The sequence below is a fragment of the Lucilia cuprina genome, chromosome 5 (genome assembly GCF_022045245.1).
Source record: "Lucilia cuprina isolate Lc7/37 chromosome 5, ASM2204524v1, whole genome shotgun sequence".
NCBI classification, from domain to species: Eukaryota; Metazoa; Arthropoda; class Insecta; order Diptera; family Calliphoridae; genus Lucilia; species Lucilia cuprina.
Genome location: NC_060953.1, coordinates 37,624,153 through 37,650,500, shown reverse-complemented (window position 1 = coordinate 37,650,500; position 26,348 = coordinate 37,624,153). Strand labels below are relative to the sequence as shown.

The following is a 26,348-nucleotide window of genomic DNA, read 5'->3' as shown; positions in this document are numbered from 1 at the left end:
GTATCCCTAAGGCAATTTCTACAATCTACAACCAGGCGTGAATGTATTGTACCATAAGACAATATTTCGAGAGCAGCTTGACTATCAACATATATTGTCACAGCTGAACCGAATCGATATGATTCCGTATAAGTTTTGTTGAACTCAAGATCATTAGAATATCTGATTGGAAAAACCTACATTCGTGTGGAAGTCTGAAGGATCGTTTTATGTTTCAGTGTTTATGTATCAGTGATATAAACAACCGTGCTGGTATCCATATTGAACCCGTCAGTAAAACTGCATACCCACTAGAGTACGTGTTCTCTAAAACGCTTCAAATCGGTACTTCTCTATGGCTGTCCCCAGATAACTTAAAAAAATGCTTGATTTGTATTTTGATGGCCCCGTACTATCTCTAACGAAAAACTTTTACGTAGTATACATAGATGATAGAGTATTAGTGGTGAATATAGCTATAAGATGGCTTTATGTACCGAGATATAGAGAAAATAAGAGTTGTCAAATGGAAATACTTTTAGTCAAAATTTTTGAAAATAACTTATTATAAAAATGATGGTAAAAAATTGAATTAAAAAAATTTCCATATAAGAGCATATTCCTGCTTTTGTCTTAAGTTGAGTCTGATCTTTGAACTGAAATTCTAATACAATCGGATACGTCAAAGTCAGGTTGTCTAGGTTATTGCTTAAAAATTAAAGAAATACGTTTTGATAGCATCGAATACTTTTTACGAATTTATTGTTATTTTGTTAGTTTTCTCTTCTTCGTCTCTCTCTTCTCTCTCTCGTTTCTTGCTCTTTTCATTTTTTAAACAGGTATATTGTTTATATTTTCTGCTACCTTATAAAGGTGGTTGTTTAATAAGGATCTATTTTTAGGTAGATACAAAATGTTACAATAATTTACTTGTTCTGTTATTTCTGTATTTTTAGTTGAATGTCATTAGATTTAATAACAAATTGAGAATATATAAAGTGCACCCCTCAACTTTTCAATAATCTTCATATTTAAGCTGAAGACTTTTCGATTTTTGATTTTGAGATAAAAAATTTTCGAAAATTATTTTAAATTCATTGAAAACTATATGAACTTTTCTATTCAAGTTTAAAACTAGGATGAGTCACATTTATTGCTGTAAATTGTACTACATCGTTGACGTACTGCTGCAGTCTTTAATTATACCGGCTTTTTTAAAATTCAATACACATATTTTTTATAACAAATAACAACAGCACGCACACAAACGCTTGTACGTACATTTTACCACAGAGCACATACTAACAGACGCACTTTGATCTTTCCTTTTTATTCCATAATTTAAGTTTATTTTATGCGTACAGTAATGCCTCATAAAATTTAAAACATAAACACATACAAATTACAACAACTGTTTGTTGTACTGCCGAGGTATCGCTTGTTTTAGTTGTTCCTTTATTTCCTCTCTCAATGATCAGTGTCTCTTTTTCACTCTCTTACTCTCTCTTCTCTCTTTTGTGTAATATTGAAGATCATGTTTGGGAAATGGGAGATTTTGAATTTAATTTATTTTTTTTATTTAAAAAAAGAATCCTTTAAAGAGATCTTCAGAAGAATTAACTGATCTTCGAGTATAAATTAGTTTGTAAAACAGAAAATTATTACCGATTTGAGGACTTTGCCGTAATAATGAAATTGTCTCTAATGATCAGTTAAGACCTGATTACAAAAAAAACTTTAAAATGCCCTGAATTTAGATTAATTTCAATCAAAGTTAGAAACTTTACAAATTCTGTAGTATTTATGACTATTTTGCCAAGAAAACTTTTTATATTAAGTTAGTTTGAAAGATGGCTGCTTGTTATATCAAATCGGAAGAAGAGTCCTTAAGTTGGAAGCACATAAAACTCGTTGTACGCGGCAACGCATTATAGGCTTTTGTCAAAAAAGTTGAAAATACTGTATTAACATATAAAAAGTTACACACCGCGAAAAGTTCAGCAACTATCAACTTTGACGCGTCGGAAGCTTATCAGGGTTGTATTTCGATTTGTGTAGGAGAAAAATATAATAATATAAAAGTTTGAAAAGCATAAAACGCATTGCCGCCTCAACGCGACTTGCGTACTTCCACCTTTAGTGGTGATACTTTACTAGCGTCATTGGTTGGAATTAAGTCCACAATTTCCAGCCTGAAAAACTAGAACACTAACTACAACCCTTGTATCGGTTAGGTTGATAGAAGGATGTATACATCAAATCCGTAGAAACACACCTAGGCCACTATCGGGCCTGTTGTGCGCTCCTTGTCATGAAAAAATAAACTTAGTGAATTCAGAAACTACGTTTCCTGAACGTAATTCTTTAGAAACTTCTAATCAGTGCCAGTCGGGAATATTATTTCCGGAATAACATCACTTCCAAGATACTTGGATCTAACATCCACAAATGCCTGGCAGTGCAAAGAAAGTGTTCCAAAGTTTCACTGTTCTCACCACATCTTCGTTTTAACCTTGTATAACAAGTAGACTTTTGCAATTTGGTTAACTTAAATAGCGGACTGGAACACGATTTTTAGCATATTTATATAATTGGAATCCAAAATTTAAGACGTAAAAGTGCAAATTTAAAGACAATTTTTTTAAATGTAAATTTTACTAAAAGTTAATTTTTCTACAATAATTTTGCTTAACATCGAACCGTGCATCAGTTTCTAACTTACTCCGTAAACAAACCTTTCATTCGAACTACTGTTTATTAATAACAAAAACTTTTCAAAATATTACAATACTACACAATTTACCATGCCTGCTAAAGGGAGATTCCTTTAGTTTTATGACGGGATTTAACAACATTAAAATGAACAAAAACAACAAAATGATCAAATAAACACGAAAAGAAACAAAAACGTATTTTTCATCGTAGATACATTTCTAATATTGTAGGCATGTGTTTGTGCGTGGATTAGTTTTTACTATGTGTTTAGTTTATAATTAGAAATACCAAATTGTTTCGCTAGTGTCACGATTTGAAAATGTACCCTAGAGTATTTTTAGGTTTTTATATCTTGTTTTCCAAGTAATTTTATTGTTTTATTTTCACTTTATGAGTGTCAAGTACATTTAAACTCAAATTATATACAATGTTATTGACAATATTGAAGTTTTTGTTGTTGTCTTTTCTGAATTTTATGACCATTATTTATGAGTTCGAGTATTAAGGATTTTCCGATCTTTTTTTAATAATATTTCCTTTAACTTCCGTTTTTTATAGCGTGTATATTGTATGACATATTTTTTATGGAATTTTTATATTTTTTAAAGATTTTAAATGATCACAAAGAGGGGAGATATTTGATATATTTGTGGAAATGGTAGCTTGTTTTTAATTAATTTATTTTATTGGATTACATATCAATTTCAAAGATTTTTATGACTTTATGCGTTTATTATTAGAAGTACATAATTAATGTGTCAAGACGTAGTAATATAATCCTATTAATAGATTAAAATTAAACAGAAATATTTTAAATAATTTTAAACTATTTCGATCTGTTTTTATAAGATTTGAATATGATCTAGCCAAATCCATTCAACAGTTGAAAGCTCAATAGGGTCCACAAGCAAGGAGCTAGTGTACTGTAAAATAGGTCAGTCCTTGAGCAATAAAGCACAAAAGGATCTATTCACAGTAGGGAGACTTAAGTTCGATTTAAGCAATTCACTTTAAATGTATCTTTTTCAAACATTGAGTTATATTTAATGGCTCCCACAACAATTTGATCTTCGCACCAGAATGACCAGATTCTTACTGCCAGTCCACACTAGGAGACTTTTGATTTTGCGCAAGATATAAAGAGATATAATATCATTCATCTCTCTCGCGGTACGGAGCTTCTCGTACTCGGAAACTTGTTTTGTTTCTCTTTTCATTCGTACAACAACAAATCAATGCAATTATTACTTAGTTTCTGAAACAAAAGTTTCTATGTGTGGAAATTAAGGAAACTTCAAAAGAGAATTAAGAAAAATTTTCTAAAAACAAAAGTTTCCTTGTGTGGACCAGGTCTTATTTGTCCAAATATTGCACTAACTGCACGATTTAAATATTATTTAGTTCTATCGTAAAAATTATGTTTTGCCTAGAGAAATCAGTTTCAGAAAGAGTATCATTATATGATCAATGATTTCAACTCTATTGTAATAAGATTCTAATGATCGACTTGTTCGAAATTTATAATCATAAGATCACTATTGCCAGTAAAAGCTTACGAACTCGGTCTTTCATACAAACTTTAACTTGGTGAACTTTACATCGATAAAATTTAACCGATCGATGAGTACAAATTAATGATCATAGATATTCTGTCAGAAATTATATTAGTTTTTAATTATACAATTTATTTCTACTTTCGAACTTTCAAAAATGTTTGGTACATTTGAGACAATATCATACTTTCTTGAGAATTGATTTGTGAACGATCCTCAACTGTTGATCTTTAGCAAACAATTGATTTTCACAAACTTAAAGATATATTAAAATATTTATTCGCAGAATGTCATAAATAGCATGAATTTGTCGCTCTAAAATTCATATATTTCCTATTTGAATTTGTTTTTAATTACTCAATTTAAGAAAATTGAAGTGATCAAGCCCAAAAAAAGAACTTCCAAAGAGGCGAAAAAGAAGTGAAATTTACTCCATGGAAGTACTGAAAACACCTGAAGAAGGTCTTATCACGGGCTTGTCATAGAAGGGACGTCCTTTTTATTTGATTCTAAACTCACTACATCTGAAGTCATTCTCAGAAAGTAATTTGTATGTTCTTTTTTTGGAAGTTATTAGAAAGTGAAATTGTAGTATTTTACAATACAACTAATATGACTTCTTTGGATGTCAATAAACAGCACTCACACATAAGGTAAAAGAAAGCAAAAAATTCACCTAGTGCTACTTTTGAAGTGGTGATAAATGTTATTTTTTGGAAGTACTTGGTTTTATATTTGCTGGGAGGAGTTTAAAACTAATGATCATAAATATTTAATTATTTTTTGTTAATGTTTTGAATTTGCAATGAATTTATATGCTGCGGCGAATGAAAATTTTTGAATTAATTTTCAAATCAATATCTTGCGACAAATCCACATAGGGACATGACTGTCGATAGTTTTAACGTGAGCACTTGCCTTGACGGCCTTATCCCACGGTGGTCTTTTTTAACCACTGGGTAGACTTGAGAACGGTCTACCATAGCCCCTTTGTTCTTCAATGAAGAACTCAGGGGGAAATTTTTATACATTGGCTTTGACCGGTCCATGCACAAGTACTTTACTGGAGTACTCGAGCTATCTAATCCCTGACCATTGGCCTCTGTTGATTCGGCAACAGCACCTAGAGACGTAACCGGTAGACTGAAGTACTATATATAATTAATACCAACTCATTTCCAACACTTAGTCTCATAGTCACTCCACCGTGACAGTCACTCCTCCGTGGAGTATCTGTTGTTTTCGGCAACAGCACGGAACTTATCCCGAAATATTGACTTTACCTTACTTCAGTCTTTTAACCGCCACTTACTCTTCCCGCGAATTTGTGTTTAAACCACAGCCACTACGTAGATCCCGAAGGAACCACAACCAACTGACCAGCAAGGACATAGTCCTGCGGGCAACTGGACACCCGTAGTACCAGATTATGCGGTGCTCTGGTCTGACCTCTTTTCAATTTATGCAAGTACTAAGCCAAACAGTAGACTGTAACCAATTTTTTAGTCCCAACCCCTGGATTGCAATAACACTAAGGTAGAGGCTTCACCAAGGTAAAATGCCCCCGGGGGACCACATAAGGATACTCTCCTTTGCGTATTTTGAACCCAATAGATATCCAAACATTATTCATTGATCGAGGAGGTTGCAGTCGATGTAGATGTTGCCACAAAACAATCTTAGTTGTTCCTTCACGAAATGCCGGAAATGCAACGAAAATTTCGGGATTGGTCTCTCTTGTTTTCGTGGATTTTCTTGAAGTTTTTAGCATTCTAGGATCGTAGTATCAACATAACCTAAGCAAAAATATTACCAGACATACCTTTAACGAACAAACGAAAATAAATAGTTATAGAATTTTATTAGAACTCTAAATATACATAAGTCTACCTTCAATGTTTCGATGTGTTACAAAAGGAATGACAATGTTAATGCGTATAAGTATATACGATTAAAAAGAACTTTTTTAGGACATTTCAAGTACAACTACCTATGAGTTAGTTACAGTAAAATATTATACTCTTTAAGTCTAACAGAACAAACAAAAATGTTTTATCAATAAAGTCCTTGATTTTGTCTTCGTAGACAATTTGTAAAAAATTATTGGAAAATTTGACACATTTTTAAAATTATACTCGAAACACATTAAAAAAAAATGATTGGGAATCCCATATAAAATATGACCATAGCAAACGCCATATTCGCGAAATATCGTACAGGACGTTATATACATACATTTTAATTAAAAACACATCTTTTCCAAAATCCTTAAGAGGTTTTAACGAACATTTTAATCAATAGCTTTAATACATTGTAAAGCCAAACATTTGGTTTTAAGTACTAAGGAGATCTGCAATAAACATTGAATCCTTTTCTATAATACCACCTGTAGTTTTAAAGCTAAGCAAAAAGGGAACTAACTAAAGCACCTGCTATATATATTCTTCCTTTTCATTTACTAGTGTCCTTTATTCGAAATACTAACAACAACAATTTCGCACTTGTTGCAGTTAAACAGAATAATATTCCTTTTTCTTCCTATACATCCTAAACTCACATCTGTTTTACATGTGTTTGCTTGTAAAGTTCAAGCAAAATGTTTAGTCCTTTTTGATATGCTTCCTACCTACTTCGTGGTCAATTATTAAGTAGCTTTAATAGAGCCTTAAAATATATGCCAGTGACTTAAACCAAGCAGCCAAGCAAAACTCTCTCTCTCTTTTTCTCTCCCTCTCCCTCTCTTCATCTCTTCCTGCCCGATACCTACCACCAAAATTATTTCACTGCTTACCTTTAGTATTCATTTGTAACTCATTCCGACACGTTACGCTTGATCGCTTAAAAAGTTTTCAAACAAACTCAAAACGGAAAGAAAAAATAAAATATTTTGCAAAAATGTTTTCATCATTTACAAAATTGTGTTAGAATTTAATTAAATTTTCATAAACAAACATTATTTGCTGTTTAATTTTGAAGTTACGAATTATTAGTGTTTTCATTTTAGAAAGCAAAAAAAAATCACAAAATGTGTTATGGTTAGTAAAAAAAAAATAAATGTTTAAAAACAAACAAACGCACATCCATAAATAAAAATTTAATGTAATAAATTTTGAAAAAAATAAACAAATAAATTAAATTATTATTAAAATAAGAATAAAAATAAAAGAACGTATTGATTGGCCGGATGTTTTTATTGTTAAACAGAATACAAACAAACATTTATTTTAATCAATTAAGAAAAATTTTTAACATTTTTTTTAATATTTTAATATATTTTTTTTATTTAAAAACACTGCGTAAAAGTTAAGAAAATAAATCGTTTTATATTGATTAGACATGACATGTCTGTGTTTATTAAAAACATAAAGTGTTGTCAAAAATTATAGTATATGATGGACAGTGTTGTGTAAAATTATAGAAATATAAATTTTGGTTTAAATTCTGTTTTTAATATGGATTAAATGTATTTGCACGATGTTTTTATCACTCTCAATTCCAAATTTGTAAAATGTACAAATCTTTAAGAGGAAATTTTTAATCGACAGGATCGTTTATAACATCCTGTATAAAGCTCTAAAGTTAAGATATCATTTTGCTGTAATATAACTCGTTTTCGAAACATATTTTAACATTAAAGGTTTTGAAAGAAAACTTTTAATATTTATTTAATATATAGAAAACAGATTAGTTTAAATTAAAGGAATTTGCCGTCAATTAAATTAGTTACAGTAACCAACTTTTATAGTTCGGGTTACTAAAGTTATATTCAAAACATTTGGTTGATTCAATCGAATTGATGCTTAATTCGTTAGGATTCGTTACTCTTTAACTACTGCGTTTAAAACTCAATTTTTTGAATACTTTTCGGATATATTTATTTAAATTTTAACCCCCAATATCTCAATGTCTGGTTTTATTTTATCGTAAGGTTAAATTGACAGTTTTCGTACAAAAAAAAAAAAAAAAATATTTAAACATACAGAATATCTACAGGTTAAACGATAATCGGAGTTGGAGTTAACAGGGCAAAGTCTAGGATCTCATGGAATATTTTTCTTAGAATTCTATTTATTAATTTAATGGTTTTTATAAAGAAAATATAAATTTGACTTTTGACCTTTTAATAGAATGCACTAAATCAAATTTGTACATTAGACTTAAAATACTACAGCTAACTTTAAATAAAATATTATTTTAGACATTTTTTATTTAATTAATTTTGCAATTTTTATGAACAATTACAAATATTTAAACATGGTTGACCTATGACTTTTGACCTTTCAATATATAGAGTTTAAACAATATTGTTTAATTGTTAAAATATTCTAAAATAGTTTAGTAGTTAAACTACTACACAAAAACTCTAAAATATTACAAAAATTGACCTTTGACCTTTTCATCAAATGTTTAAGATTAGAGCGATTTAGTATTAAATATTTACTTTTCACAAAATCGATAAAATTTAACTTATTTTAAAAAAAGGTCAATTATTTTTAAAAATATTTGAAATTAAATAAAAATAATATATTTTTATAAAGTTTTATTTAAATTTAAAAATATTTTAGATTTAATATAGGTACAAATTTGACCTTTGAACTTTTAATCGAATGCTTTTGATTTAATTGATTTTGTTGAAATATTCTATAAATATTTAATTTGATATGATTATACTTTAAAACTGAACAATTTTTATGAAAAATATTAATTGACCTTTGACCCTTTGAGCGAATGACTTAGACTTTTATGTTCTAAAATTGGTTTATTTATAAAAAATTTAGTTTTTCCGAAATTCAAGTTAAAAAGTTATATAATCTGAAAGTCTAAAAAAGTTACTTTAAAATAACGGTTTAATATTTACCATATCTCTATTTTCCGAGATATGTTAACCTCTAGTTTGAAATAACCACTTTCAGAGCACAATGAGAGAGAAGATAAAATTCGGACTGAGCTAAGCTCAAGACTATATATTGTTCAAATTTTATTGGTGACTTTAAAACTGATAATTTTAGAACGTTCTTTTAATATTTAAATTCGATATTATTCTTATACAGAAAAATTGTATTCCTTTCAAGGAAATCATTACATTATCCTTTTAGTATATTTTTTCCTCAAAAAAAGTTTGCTATTTACTTTATGCAGATAACTAAAAGTAAATATTTATGATTTTATTGTTAAACAAAATTATTTTACCTGGTTTTTAGTTACGCCGTTTTAAACACCATTTAGTATTCTATAAATTTCTCACTAGGTTTTATTGTAAACATTTTAAGGATAATAGTTGGTCCTTTTTCAAAATTTATCTCACTTTTCTTTCCTAATCAATGCACACTTTATTTTTCGCTTAATGGTGCAAACATACACATAAAACATTGGGTGGCAAATCCGGGTAATGTAGAAAATAGCGCGTTTAGGTTTTTTGAGTAGGTAAAATGTTAAATTTCTAAGAAAATCTTACATGGCGGATTTTGAGTGAAAAACATTGGTGGAAATACCCACACAATAATTTTCTTAATAGATACATTTTTAAAATATCACTAATTTTGTTTAAACAGAGATTTTGAGGTTAAGAAAATATTATATTGATAGTTAAAGAAGTATAATTTTTATAAAGGAAATAAAATTACTGATCAGCTAAATGATCAGTTTTTTTGCATTGACCGAAAATCAAGGTTATTTTAAATAAATCGTTTTCATTTAATTTCTTAAAATATTTATAATATTTACATTGAGGTGGCAATTACAATTGTTATTAATAAAACGTTTGGGAATCACTCGTATATATAAATCTAAATGATCAAAATTTTTCCATACATGATCTTGTATCAAGAAAAGAACAAATAATAACAAATGAACATTTAAATTTAGTTTGTTTATAGATTTAAATTCAAGTGCAATTTTTTTGTTATTACAGTTGTCTTTCTATACATTCCATAAAGACTACTTGCAATTTATCTTCTACAGCGTGGGGCATAGAAATAGCACAAAGTTATTTGAATTGTTGTTGAGTGGTGTAAATATTAATGATTTCGAAAATTTTGATGTTTGGCATGAAAATATAGTGCAATGACTGTTTTTTTCAAGTGTCTAAGTAGCATTGAAGTGTATCGGTTTTTTTGAAACGGTGTAAGACATACTTCTCTTTATCTGATCTTCTTACTATTTACGTCATTTATATCCGGCCGAAAATAGAATACAAATCTCCTATATTGTCGGAGCTTCGAAGTCTTTTTTTGAAAGGTACTTATGGGTGACTGTTTGGTATCCAACTTTATTAATTCATTGGAGCACCGATGCAACATAGGGTGTATTTCGCTGTTCTATTGATACTACAGGAAAATTTGTTCCTATACTTGTATATTTTTGTTTAACACACTTCGTTCTTTAAGAACACACCCATTTGGCCAGTGGACCGCACAACAAACTACAGGGAAAATTCATTCATGGGCCGCACTGTTCATATGTGCAATAAACATCCTGCAGAATTATTTCCTATTACTTTCGATATAAGAGAATTTAAATCAAATGTTCAAAAACACTACTTCCTGTATCCCTTTTTTTAGTTCCAATACAATGCTTCGCATAAGTTAGGGTCATTCCCTGTGTGCTGTTCTAATAAAATAAAAACAACCACAAACCACATTCTATTCAATATTTAACCAAAGGTGCTGAAATACTGATATTACTTTTTATCATTTATCCAGCAAAAAAAGAACTTCCAAATAAGTGAAAAAGAATAGAATTAACTCCATGCAGTACTCCATGAAGACCTGAAGAAGTTATGATTTTAACACTGGCTTGTCATAAGGGATCTTCTTTTATTTGATTCCAAATTCATCACATCTGAAGTCATTCTCAGGAAGTAATTTGTATGTTTATTTTATTTGATTCCAAATTTACTACATCTGAAGTCATTCTCAGGAAGTAATTTATATGTTCTTTTTTTGGAATTTAATAATTATTCTTTGGACGTCAATAAACATCACTTCCACAGACAGAATAAAATTCACTTAGTGCTACTTTTGAAGTGGTGATAAATGTTATTCTTTTGGAAGTACTTCGTTTTATTTTTACTGAGTTACCTTCTCACAACAATTTGATCTTCATTTTAAAATGACCCAAGTTTTAAATACGGCGAAATTTTCAATTTATTTCTTTTAATGTCTTAATAATTTTGTTAATCTACATTTAACTACTATTAGCTAAAAAGTAATGCATTTGGTAATGCTGTAGTATTACAGCACATTCCATTCTAGCTTTTCATACAAAACTATGCTATTTCTTTAATCTCAACTATCAACAGTAAATAATATTTAAAAACTACAAGTGTAAAGACAGTGCCACAGCACAGTCAACAGACACAGCAAAACAAATGCTGCGCTCATCTTCTGCAAATGCATTACAGAAACGTTAGATGTTTCAATAAAAAAATCTAAAAAAAAAACTAAAGAATAAATAATCGTTACAATTGACGCATGCAATTTACAAATGAAACGAATAGAAAAAAATCCAAAACAATTCCGCTTTTCCATTGTTTGCAACCAAAAATATATATATTTTTTTTGAAAAACAGATCTTGGAATATTTACAAAAAAATCAATGATTTTATTATTAAATATTTCTTTAAATTTTGCAGCGTTTTCAAAATGTTTTCCAATAAACAAGCACACTTCTTCTATAAGTTACACTAACAAAACAAATATCAATTATACCAGATAATAACTTAATGATAGATGTTCATAAATTTTATACGAAATGTTTTGTTTTTTGTCTGATTTGTAATATAAAGTATTAGATAGAAAACTTCTGCATTTTCCTCTTGCAATTATTTTATAAATATTTATTTAAAACTTTTTTCCCCTAAATTATTTCCCTGAAAAAATATTATACATATTAAACAACAAACTTGCCATTTGCTTAACAATTAATGCAGAATCCATTTTTGCTTACCTTAGGTTGGGTTTTTATTTAATTTATTACAAAAATTTAATTATTTATAATTTAAATTACAAAAAAAAGATGCAAACAAAAAATTGAGGTTAAATTTTTCCACCTACTCATTTACACTTACTCTCAACTGTATATGAAATTTTTGCGGTTTTTATTTTGCAATGAGTTTTCTAGACTTGCGCTTAATTTGTGGCCATAAGTTAACAATTTATTATTATATCAACAATATTTTATTATCTATTCATAATTTAGATTCATCTGGACATCGTTAAATTAATGCATATCTATTTTTTATTGGTGTTTCTATTAGAAAGTTATTAGGGCTTAAGATTCCGAAAAAAATATTACTTAAAGTAATATTTTCACCACCTCCAGTTATCGTTAAAGCGGTAGTTATTTTTCAAGTTAAGTTTTGCCAGTTTTTGTAGGAGAACTGTATATTAGGTATATTAGGTTTGTGCTGATGTGTGTAACGCACAATATTGTTGGTCCTATATACACCTTAAACTATAGTGATCGGCTTTGAATCATTTCTGATTCGATTTAGTTGTGTCCGTCCTTCCATGTAAAACTTGCTATCAAACTACTATCAAATTTTGAAGATAGTTCAATAAAATTTTGTACATGATCTTCTTTTGTCCCAGGGACTATTGGAAAAGGTTAAGATCGGTCCATTATTTCACCTAGTCCCCATACAACTGAACCCACCGAATAGGGCTTCTAAGTTCATAATTATGTTTAATATACTCGTATCTCGATAAAAATCTGCAAAACTAAATTCTTTACTAGTCTTGATGACCCTTATGAATTTTATAATTATAGGACCTAATTTTGATCCTAGCCTCTATAAAAAGTTCCCCTGACTAAAATGTCCACTATTTTATTCAACAATTAATGGCTTATGTATATCTGAGGCAATGTACAATTCAATTTAAATGCTTTATTATGAAAACTAAATTACTTTTAATTTTTGTAACATGCGTAGGGTATTATATGGTCGACTTCGCCCGTTTATAATTTCTTACTTGTTTCTTCATTGATTTTGTTATTATGTTTGTCTAACGCTAAGTAGTTATGTCTGTCTATTCATCCATGTGTCTGTCTGTCTGTTGCGAAAGTCCTCATGCAAGTGGCCCACTTATAAATAAATTGACTGAAACTTGAAAAAACCATAACTTAAAACAAATTTTAATCCAATTTTAAAAATTTAAAGGGTTTTCATTACGAAAAATTTATCGGTTTCTCTTTTTTGAGAAAAAATCTGTGACCCTACACTGTGTAGTATGGCAAACACCGGACCTTATTTTAACTTAGACCCCATTTAAAGAATGACGTTAACGTTAGGACATAATTTTGGAACATCTCTCTACCAAATATTGAAAGGAAAATATAACCTTTCTTACAATGACTCCTTTTCAAATTCTCTAAGGATCGGTCCGTAATATAAACCAACATTCTATAAAAAGCCCTTTTCATCCTTTGCTTTTGTTAATGGGTAAATCCAAAATAATAGCCCAAAATCGGTTCATATATTTTACATTTTCCGAAACTAAATTTAAATTAAAGACACATGCTTTGATGGTTAATATATAAAAGTTTGATTTTAAATTCTCAGACTAAAATTGGACCGAATCTTATAAAATAATACAATCTGAAACAAAATAAAGTAGTTTAAATTTTAGAGAATGTTTTGGATTTAATACTATTTAATTAACTATCTTAAAGCCACAGTATTTTAATCGGGCTTTATATATATTTTAGTATTAGGAAACATATTATCAGAGAGCTAATAATAGGGATGTTCGCAAATGAACATTAACTTATTGACAATAAATGCAGAATTTATCATGTAAATTAAGGCATTTCAGGATTTTAGATCTGATTTCTTTGTAGCTTCGTGAAATGAATTTTTAAAAATAGGTTATGTTGGGTTAAAATTTATAGTTTCCTATTTCTTGAATTAGTCGCAGTTGGAGGGGATGGACGAATGTTTTTTTTTATTTTTTTCTTTTCCCTTTCTCCTATAAACACAAAAGTCGAGCAACAAACCTCGACTTATAATATCCATTTAGTTAGTTCCCTTATCGAAAATTTTCTTTTTCCATACAAACAGCTGATAAACAGACGATTCCAGTTAAATAAACATTAAATTAATGGCACGCGACAAACAATTATTATTTATTTAGATAGTGTGCAATATAAATTGTTTAAATTATTTTATTCTATCTTTTAATAATATTTATAAATAAACAGGGTGTTTGAAAAGGTGATGTTTTTAAACAATATTTTAAAATTATTCATTTTAGTGCGATTAAGAAGTTAATTGAGATTTTGTTTGGGGTATAAATCCATAATACGATTACAAAACAAACAGTTTATAGAGTTTTTTTTCAGTCAAATTCTAAATGCTTTAAACTTCTTGCATCTTCTTAACAAAATTTTTTAAAATTTTTACATTTTAAACTGTAGTCACCATTATTCGAAACATGTCTGGCATCTCTACCTATTATTTGACATATAAGAGTGATGCCAAATTGACTTTTAAAAGCGTAAACTAAACTAATATAATTAAAATGAAAGAAAATTTTTGTAAAATAACTCTTTCTAACGAAACAAACTATTAAAAATCATAATATTAAATTTAAAATAAATCTGTCAATAACGTTTTAATACAGAAGAGGGGGTTGGTATAATTCTAAAAATGTGTATAGTTTGTCACGTTTATTATTCGGCTGATTGAATATTAATAATTATTTCGATAAAATTTTAGAGTCTACATAAGTATATTCGCACTTAAAAAAAAAAACAGATATGAAAAAGTTAAATGTTCATGTTTTTTAGCTTAAAATGTTTTTAGTACATTTTGAATACAACATTAGTGAATGTCAATCATGTAGACTGTATACGTAGTACGTACAGTGTGACAAATAATGCATTTAACAATTTTTAATTTTCAAATGAGTTTAGAAAAAATGTTTTCTATTTAGAATTAATTTTTGATTCGGTTTCAAATATTTAAATATTGGACATATTCTCGCAATAGACCGCTATTTTCAAATTAAATTTTGGTCCATGGACTAGGCTTCGTTTAACTATAAGCTAAAGACATTTCGACGCGAATTCGTGAAAATTTAAAAAAGAATTGTTTTAACGCATTCTTTGACATCTTCGGGATTCATGATACATATTTATATCAAAGATTTAACAAAAGAATCAGCTGTTGATATAAATTGATCTTATTTAATGCGCCATACCTCATAGTATATGTTTCGATCTTAAAGGTCAGAAAATGTCTAACAATCGTGTGGACTTACAATTTATATAGCTTTGGATTATGAGGGTTTAACACCGATATTTCGATATATTACAAACTGAATGACAAAATCAATGTTATTATACATTTTCTGCTAAAAACACGCAAAAAGTCACTGATAACCTTGATTTTCTTTTAAAATTATATAAAATACAATAATATATTACAAGATAGAAATTATTGCCCCTTGAAAGCTATAATTTAAAACCAATTATGTTTATAAACCAATTATCAAATAATATTATTTGTTTTTTTTTTCACTAATAAATATTTGTCACTCTGTGTTTTTAAAAACGATAAATAAACAAACAAAATCATCAACAATGACACTCTTCTTGCTTCCTTTCTTCTCTCTATCCCTTGCTCTCTCAATATGTCACCATTTGATTACTTATACTACAAAGATCTTCCGAAAACATAACAAAATCAAAAGAAATGCTAAAACCAAAATAATAAGAAAAAGAAAAACAGCTGGTACACATGGTGCCTGGTGCAAATGGTAGACTACAACTACAACAACAATTTCATAGATACATTAAAATAAGTACTAACAATTTACGTACCTTTCTCGGTACATCGACATAAATCCATATATTATTTGTACTCTCGTATTAAAAAAGTTTATGTTAATGTTTGTTAGTTTATGTAGTTGTTCTTTTTCTTTCTTTATATTTATAATATTATTTAATTTCCTTTTTTTTCTTCTTCTTATTCAACAATTCAAAAGATTACATTAATATGTTTTACACATGTCTGCATGTACTCTCGTTGTCGACGTACTTTAGTTGTTGTACTATATGTGTTTTTAGTATATACTATATAGTACGTACCATTTGTTTGAATATGGACTTGTGTTTATAATAGAATTTATTATTGTTGTATGGTTTTGTTGTTTCTGTTGTATTTTATGCATGAAACGTATGAGAGAGATGGATGGCTGGTTGGTTGGATGGATGTATGCATGGATAGGTGTGAGTGTGTATAATGACAATTTTCAATTCAAGTTCATTGTAATGTAGTCAATTTTTGCGTGGGTTCATTGATAAGTAGCTTTGTATGATACATATTTAACATCCTGTTATATATTATTTATACATTGAAAAAACTTGTTAATAATCGTATAAGTGGTAAGACGTTGGTCGAAGTTACTGTAATTCACTCTTTGTCGAAATTTTTTCCGAAAAAAGATGTAAATCTTTCATTAAGAGTGACTTATTAGTCAACAAGCCGCTACAGGGCTTTGGAGAATGCTTTAGATGGATTTTTTTTGGGTGATTGTAGTCCAATGATTCAGTCTTCTAAATTTCCAAAAATTTTCTAATCTGTCTTTAGTCAAGACTATAGATCAGTGTACATTCAAGACGACATATAGATCAGTCTATAGTCAAGACAATAGATCAGTCTATAGTCAAGACTATAGATCAGTCTATAGTCAAGACTATAGATCAGTCTATAGTCAAGACTATAGATCAGTATATAATCAAGACTATAGATCAGTATATAATCAAGACTATAGATCAGTCTATAGTCAAGACTATAGATCAGTCTATAGTCAAGACTATAGATCAGTCTATAGTCAAGACTATAGATCAGTCTATAGTCAAGACTATAGATCAGTCTATAGTCAAGACTATAGATCAGTCTATAGTCAAGACTATAGATCAGTCTATAGTCAAGACTATAGATCAGTCTATAGTCAAGACTATACATCTGTCTATAGTCAAGACTATAGATCAGTCTATAGTCAAGACTATAGATCAGTCTATAGTCAAGACTATAGATCAGTCTATAGTCAAGACTATAGATCAGTCTATAGTCAAGACTATAGACTATAGTCAAGACTATAGTTCAGTCTTTAGTGAAGACTATATATTAGTATATTGTGAAGACTATATATCAGTATATAGTGAAGACTATATATCAGTCTATAGTCAAAAAATAGACCAGCTATAGTCAAGACTATAGATCTGTCTTTAGTCAAGACGATAGATCAGTCTATAGTCAAGACTACAGATCAGTTTATAGTCAGGATTGTAGATCAGTCTGTAATCAAGACTATATATCAAGCAATAGTAAAGACTATAGATCAGTCTATAGTCATGACTATGGATTTGTCTATAGTCAAGACAAATTCATAGTCATGACAAGATCAGACCTCAATTGCATGCTAACTTATCAATTACACCCAACTTAAACTATCGCCCAGTTTTTTTGCAAGGTATAAACATTGTACAACTCTGTGCAGCTCTTAATTGAAAATAATTTTTGACTAAAACTTGAGAGTTCTTCGAACTTTTGATAATATAAAAAACGTTCAGCGAAACTGTCACTGAGAGGAAATCATAATGATATTTTCAAAATATTAAACGGTCATTGAGACATATCAGAATTATAAATTGTAATTTATTCTTAATTGAATACCATTTTTAACTTAAATTTATAAGGTTTATGAACTTTTGGGGATATGGCGAAAGTTCAGGAACATTATCAATGTGGGAGAGAGAGAAATGATCTGTATGAAAATATCAGGTCAGGAAAATTATTACTGAAATATAATGCTCTTAATGACATTTTCTATACTTATAAAAAGGATCACTTAAACAATTATAAAGAGAGTAACTTCAAAGAACATTATCTTGAATTTGAGGTTTATGAACTGTTTTCTTTTTTAATGAGAAGAGGTCAGAGAAATTGTCAAAGGATCATATTATAAATAACAATTGTCAACAAATGGAAGTTAAACACAACATTATCTACACATACACATGTATTAAGAGGTTTTTGAACTTGTGATAACACAAAACTGACACCAGGAAAAGGTACTTTTAAACATTAAAAGGATATTTTTTAAACAGAGTGATATAGTAGAAAAAAACTAAATCCACATATAAAAGGTTCTTGAACTCATATATCAGAGGAAATGTATTTTGTAGATACCATAGACAGTGATAAATACATTAAAAGTGAATGCTATTTGCTTACTAATCACAGGTTGTTGAACTCTAAACTAATTTAACAATTTAAAGTTCATTATATGTAAAAAAATGCTAATAAATAAATTTTCTTGCACTTTTTTCTACAGAAATGTCAATTTCACCTCCTCCCTCACCGGAAAATTTACGCATTTGTCTGGTGGGTGATGTAATAAATGATGCGTCGACTGTTGAAGCTGCCCAAACATTTGGTGTTCCCATCATAACATCGGAAACTGGTCTGGAACTTATTAACGATTGTGATTGGCGAACATATTTTATATTAAATGATTTCGAGAGTCCTGTGTATGATGCCATACATAAAAGTAAACAATGGTAAGTTTTGAAACAAGCGTTTTAAATATTTAAATAATTAGCAATTAAAGAATTAACATATTAATAAAAAAAATATATTATAAACATTAAAATTACTTTATTATACAGCATGAAAATAATTTTTACAAATTTTCCGTCTGTCTGTCTGCCTCATATAATAATAGCAAAATAAACAACATGACTAATTTGCAAATAAATTATTTATTTATATTCTATTGTCTTAAAATTAGCATATTAAATGCTGAAAATAAAATAATATAATTAACATGTTGTAGCTATTTAAATTAACAAATATGTATTCTGTGTACTAGATGTAGTAGAATAGTTACAAATGCGATTCTTTGTTGTGAATTGTTTTTTTTTTTTGTTTTGTCAGTTTTTAATTTATTTCTATACATGAGGGCCTTTTGTCAAGTATTTTTTTGTTTGCCAAAAAGTTTTTTATAAACTTTTTACACTTTAAAACTAAACCACCATTAGAAGACAACCCCTTCAAATAGGAAAAGAAAGAAAAACGACAAATGTATTTAAATGCTCAATTTAATTTTAAATATTTGTTAATTTACCCAAAAGAAAACATTGAAATATTTATGTTTAATTTTAAAAAAACATAAATTTTATTTTAGTAAAATATTTAAAAACGATTTTTTTTAAATGATTAAAACAATATGTTTTTTAATCTAAGAGCGTAGTTTGTCATTTTAACACACGTTGTTTGAAAATTATATAATCGACTATACATCAGTCTACAGTAGACTTAAGTCTATTATGTAGTTTAAACTATAAATCAGTCTAAAGTTTAGATTATAAAACTGTTTGTAAATTTGCATACCAGTTTATAGTTTAGACTTTAGACCAATCTATAGTTAAAACTATAGACCACTTTATAGTTTAGATTATAGACCAGTCTACAGTCTAAAGTTTAGATTATAAAACTGTCTGTAAATTTGTATACCAGTCTATAGTTTAGACTATAGACCAATCTATAGTTAAAACTATAGATTAGATTATAGACCAGTCTACAGTCTGGTGTGTAGACAAGTCCATAGTTTATTCTATAGACCGGTCTAAAGTTAAGATTATATACCAGGCTATAGATTAGACTATAGACCAGTCAATAGTTTAGTATATAGTTATGTTAACTGGTATATAATCAGTTTATAGATATATAACCAGTTTAGACTATAGACCTATAGTTTTGAATATTGACGAGTCTATAGTTTAGATTAGACTAAAGACCAGTCTATAGTTTAGATTAGACTAAAGACCAGTATATTGTTTAGAGTATAGACTATAGATTAATCTATAGTTTAGACTATAGACCAGTCCACATTTAGTTAAGTCTATAGACCAGTGTTTAGTTTAGAATATATACCAGTCTATAGTTTTGACTATAGACCAGTATATAGTTTTGACTATAGAACAGTCTATAGTATTGACTTTGGACCAGTCTATAGTTTTGACTATAGACCAGTCTATAGTTTTGACTATAGACCAGTATATAGTTTTGACTATAGACCAGTCTATAGTTTTGACTATAGACCAGTCTATAGTTTTGACTATAGACTAGTCTATAGTTTTGACTATAGACCAGTCTATAGTTTTTACTATAGACCAGTTTATAGTTTTGACTATAGACCAGTCTATAGTTTTGATTATAGACTAGTCTATAGTTTTGACTATAGACCAGTCTATAGTTTTGACTATAGACCAGTCTATAGTTAAGACTATGGACGAGTCTATAGTTTAGATTAGAATAAGTCTATATTTGACTATAGACCATTCTATATTTGACTATAGACCAGTCTGTAATTTAGACTAAACACCAGTCTAGAGATTAGACTATGGATCAGTATATAGATTAAATCAGTATAAAGTTTATACTATAGTTTAGTCTATAGATTAGATAATAGACCTGTTGTTACAATTCGACTGAATCATGTAAGACTAGGATCGAATGAAGTATTCCAATTTATAATACAATTTATAAAACAGTTTGCTTTTTCCCTATTTCGACAAACTACAAGTTCATCAATATGAGATAAAACACATGTATTATTTGTTTCTAAATTATTTTCGTACTTATTCATCATAAAATCCAAATATACTATATAAAAAATCTTGAGTTTTAAGGGGATTTTTGCAACACCTTAATAGTCAAACAGCAAAGAATGACAAAGTGATGCTATTATTTATACAAAATCTATTTAAAAAGAACTAATTTGTTTGTAAACAGTTGACATGTAGAAAAAAAAACTATGCTGAATATTGAGAAATTTTAACAGTAATTTTTTTATACCCTACACCACTATAGTGGGGAGGGTATTGTTTATTTTTAAATTTATTAAAAATAAAATTCTAATTCATTCATTCATTAATTCTTTCATTTACTTATATGGTTTGTTTTACCTTTAATGTTTTTGGGTTTTTGTTTCTATAAAATTAAACTGAAAATCAAATATTTTTCTTAGAAACGTGTATGATGTGTTGCAGTGTGTTATTTTTCAAAAAATTTATTTATTATCTAAAATTAAAAAATTAATGTGCCAGCTTTGCTATTTTTATATGACAAACGATTTTTTATTTATTTATTTTTTTTTTTTGCATAAAAAAGAGAATAATAGATATAGCTTTAAAAAAACGGCCAAATTTTTATTTTCCAAAAAAATGTTGCCCTCTGCTTCTTTTATATGATTTTCTTAATTTTCCTAGCTATTTATTATAATTTTCAGCAGCTTGTTGTTTTAAAATTAGAACAATTAATCGCTACATTAATAATAAAAAATACATTAATAATAAAAATATATTTATCATTATTCCAAAAAGTAGTTATTGTTATATTTGTATTCAAAGTTTATTTTGCTTTATAGTTAATTTGTAATAATTCAAAAATATATTGATATTATTTATCATATTTTTATTACCTTGAATTTTATAGGTTTAAAACTGCTGATCTATTTATAGTTATTTTGTGTTAATTATCAAACATATTTGCAATTTTTTAATATGTTTGATTTGATTATAAAATGTTTAGAAATTACCATCGAATTCCTATAGAAAAAAATTTACACATTTGTCTATTTGTAGCGCTCAATCAAATTAGGGTGTTGCTATGATGATAATACCTTTTTGGTGCTACAGTATTTAAATGGGTATTTTATGTGTTAGTTATAGTTTGTAACAAAAATCGCTAAAGAGAACATTATTGCTTTTTTTTAATGCCAAGGCTACCAGAAATCAAAAACTTGAATCACTATATATAATAATAAGTTTCAGAATTTTGCTTTTGAAAATCCGCAAAGTCGGTTCATAAATATCTAAGATATAATTAGAAAAACCATGACAACACATGTCTGCCCATCTGAAATTTATTAGAAAATAGCATACTAAGTTTAGGCGGTGTTGTCACAATGTTGTCGTAACTGACAGTGAACTAACAATGAAAAATCGTTAGTTATAATACAAAAACAAAGTGAGATGGAATCAGCTGATTCTCTTGTTTTGTATGTGTTTACATAAAAAACATCCCTGTTTATATTGCGACTTGCTTGATTTTTGAATCATATCAAAAAATAAAGAGAGCCATAACACTGTCAACTTTTTCATCTGTATTCTCTCTCATTACAAATTGCGTTTAGACGATCCCATCCGTACTCTTCTAGATAAAATTATCATATTACTTGTGTGCTCGTGTAAAGGGGGGCTTTAGCTGCCTATGTTTCCATACTACTGTCAACTTTTGCATCTGTATTTTCTCTCAATATGTGATGGTTTCATTACAAATTGCGTTTAGACGATCCCATCCGTACTCTTCTAGATAAAATTATCATATTACCTGTGTGATCGTATAAAGGGGGCTATAGCTGCCTATGTCTCCATACTACTATCAACTTTTGCATCCGTATTTTCTCTCAATGTGTAATGGTTTCATTATAAATTGCGTTTAGACAATCCCATCCGTACTCTTCTAGATAAAATTATCATATTATTTGTATGCTCGTGTAAAGGGGGCTTTAGCTGCCTATGGCTCCATACTACTGTCAACTTTTGCATTCGTATTTTCTCTCAATGTGTAATAGTTTCATTACAAATTGCGTTTAGACGATCTCCATACTACTGTCAACTTTTGCATCCGTATTTTCTCTCAATGTGTGATGGTTTCATTATAAATTGCTGTTAGATGATCCCATCAGTACTCTTCTAGATAAAATTATCATATTACTTGTGTGCACGAGTAAAGGGGCTTTAGCTGCCTATGTTTCATTTAGTGCACAGTGTTGCCAATAGAAGCAATTTATATCTGATAATGGTGTCATTATCAGATGCATAAAATTCGTAGATAAATTAAGATCCGAACAGTGTAAATTCTTATGATATAAGTTTTTATAACCGTGATTACATAGTTTAAAATTATATGACCAACATTCTTAGAGAATAGGATGAAGTGTAACAATTATTCGACCCATTCCACCAGCATAAATATCACACAAAATGATTTTCCTTGTCATACATTTTTGTGATGACAATAAATTGTATTTTCTTCATTATATCGATGGAATGAAAACAAAAAAAAAACAACATCTTCAACATCACACATTTAATTTATTTCTTCTTCTCGAAATTTTTATGATAATTTCACGGGAAAATTGCTCATAATGATTTGCGTTCACGTTGTCTCTATCATAATTCTGTTGGGTGTGAGTGAGTGTTGCCGCTTTGCCGATGTGTATAATGGTGATGATGGCGGCCTTTATATTTTTCCTCTTCTGTCAAATCTTTAAATCAAATTTATACAATTCTTATAAAATGAATTGTTTTCATTTTCAGTTTTTAGCTTTGTTCATGGTGTTGCTTGGCTATTTTGTGGTTTATTTCGTAAAATTGAATAAATAGAATTAGCAGAAATATATGTACAAGAAGACGAAGAAGGCAAAAAATCCTATTGGCGCCAATATGTTAAAATATGAAAAGTAAAAGTGTTGAAAAATACACAAAAGTAAAACAGAAAATACAAAAGAAATACATATATACATACATATATAGATATATTTATATATTTTAGATACTATTTAAGTATGAATTGTAGCGGTGTGAATAATAAATAATTAAAGGGTTTTAACAAAATGAGGTGTTATTTTGGTTTATCTTATCATTTTGAATCATATTTTGATATAATCAAAATGACAGCTGTCTAACTATTATTTTTAATTCAAAACAAGTAGGAAAGTATAGTCGGGCATGGCCGACCATATAATACCATACACCATGAGTATATTATTAACATTTTTATTTTTTATAAAGAAACATTTATGTTGAATATTACCATAAATTCAAAATATTTAAGCAATTTATTGATAAAAAAAACTAAAATTTCTAAATGAGGCTTTATATAGGTCAAATATGGGCCGATCCTCGGTAAATTTGGGAAAAGGATATATTTTTAAATAACAGTTAGTTTTGTTGAGTTTCATTGCGATACAAATTTCGGTAACAAGTCAATTTTAGACGTTTAAGACATTTTTTGAAGGGGGGTTTGTATGGGGGCTAGGGTCAAATAAGGGCCGATCCTTACGAAAATCTGCGGTGTCATTTATACTTATATAAAACAATTTTTAGAGAGATAGTAGAATATTTGACGTAATTATGGCATAAAAAGTTCAAATCGAGAGGTACGGTTGTATGGGGGCTAGGTGAAATAATGGACCGATTTCAACAATTTTCAATAGGCTTCGTCCCTGTGCCAAAAAACATGCTTGGTTCAAATTTCATCAAATTATCTTGAAAATTGCGGCCTGTACCTTGCGCACAAGGTTTACATGGACAGTTAGCCAGACGGACGGACGGACATGTCTTAATCGACTCAAAAAAATGATTCTGAATCGATCGGTATACTTAACGGTGATGTATGTTACAAACATCAGCACAAACGTATAATACCCTCCCCACTATAGTGGTGTAGGGTATAAATATGTATTCATAAACATTGAATTACAGCTGAAAAGCTCTTACTATTTCTTTATTATGACATTTAACTGTCACATGAAAATTTCTTCAAAATCTCCCATTTTAATTGTCATATTTTAGAATACCCTGTTTATATTTCGGCAAAACATTTTTTGATTGTATTAACTTGTGTACGCTACTAATCTATTGTATTTTATTGTTTTGTATTGTGTGAATTTAACACAAAAATTATATTGTTCATACATAAAAAATTGTGTGTTGTCCACACGCAATATTATTAATAAAATTTATGATTTAAAATTTTGAAAAAATGAAATAATTTGTATGAAATCTTAAATCTTTTACCACAGCAACACAGGCATTTTGTCAGTCAGTCAGTCATCCAGTCGACTTGATGACATTGTATACATGATTTCTTCTTGTTGTTGTTTTATTTTAAGCATTTAAAATTGTTATTTTTTATTATTATTATATTTTATATATTGTAAATATTTGTGTAATATTATTATTTTTTATATTTTCTTAATGATTTTGTTTTTACAAAACAAAATATATATAGTTGTATACATTTTGCGTATGTCGTCTCTTTTCATGCTCCATAAATTTTGTGGACCCGTAAAAGACCCTCAACAAGTTTATTAACCACTCAACCTAATACATTAGGTCAAAGACTGTTTGTTGTTGTTATAGTCAACACTGCTACACTTCCACTAGATGCCTAGTTGTTGCCTTTTGCTGTGTAGTGGTTGCCCCACTGTTGTAGCTTTTGTTTGCTACTGATCGTCGTTCTTTTTTTTTCTTCTTAAAACAAAAGTATATATTTTTGTTTTTGTTTAAGTTGATCCAACTTTAAAGGTCAAATTTATCATAATTTTTTGATTAAATAAAAAAATTATAATAAAACAATTTATTTGTCACACTTAAGTAGTTATAGAAGTACTTTTCGTGGAAAAATGTGGATTAATTGAAATAATCAAAATATTTCCATTAAGATGACAGAAATTTTATTAATTTTGTAGACATTTAATGGATTTGCAATTAAAAATACATATATTTAGCATATGTAAATTTATTTTTTTACTGGATTTATTTAGATCTTTTTTGTGTCTAGAGTTTTTATACCTTTCCGACGATTTATAAGAAGTTTTTAATTCGCGGTTTAGGTGTCATAAAGACTTATAGTCAATTTTAGTTCTGTTCTAGTTCAGTTCTAGTTCTGTACTAGTTCTGTTCTAGTTCTGTTCTAGTTCTGTTCTAGTTCTGTTTTAGTTCTGTTCTAGTTCTGTTCTAGTTCTGTTCTAGTTCTGTTCTAGTTCTGTTCTAGTTCTGTTCTAGTTCTGTTCTTGTTCTGTTCTTGTTCTGTTCTAGTTCTGTTCTAGTTCTGTTCTAGTTCTGTTTTAGTTCTGTTCTAGTTCTGTTCTAGTTCTGTTCTAGTTCTGTTCTAGTTCTGTTCTAGTTCTGTTCTAGTTCTGTTCTAGTTCTGTTCTAGTTCTGTTCTAGTTCTGTTCTAGTTCTGTTCTAGTTCTGTTCTAGTTCTGTTCTAGTTCTGTTCTAGTTCTGTTCTAGTTC

At 28.6% G+C, this 26,348-nt stretch overlaps 1 protein-coding gene across 3 annotated transcripts in view; it reads left to right on the top strand.

Moving 5' to 3' along the window:
* LOC111686844 (protein ECT2) overlaps window positions 1–26,348 on the top strand; it is a 48,254-nt gene that overhangs the window by 5,450 nt on the left and 16,456 nt on the right. For 2 of the 3 annotated variants that reach the window (XM_046951911.1, XM_046951909.1), the window contains exon 2: window positions 18,590–18,815. In XM_046951911.1, coding sequence (XP_046807867.1) covers window positions 18,590–18,815 — 226 coding nt within the window. Of the gene's footprint in view, window positions 1–7,257; window positions 7,283–18,589; window positions 18,816–26,348 lie in introns of those variants that run through there. The other variant, XM_046951910.1, reaches the window with a different exon arrangement.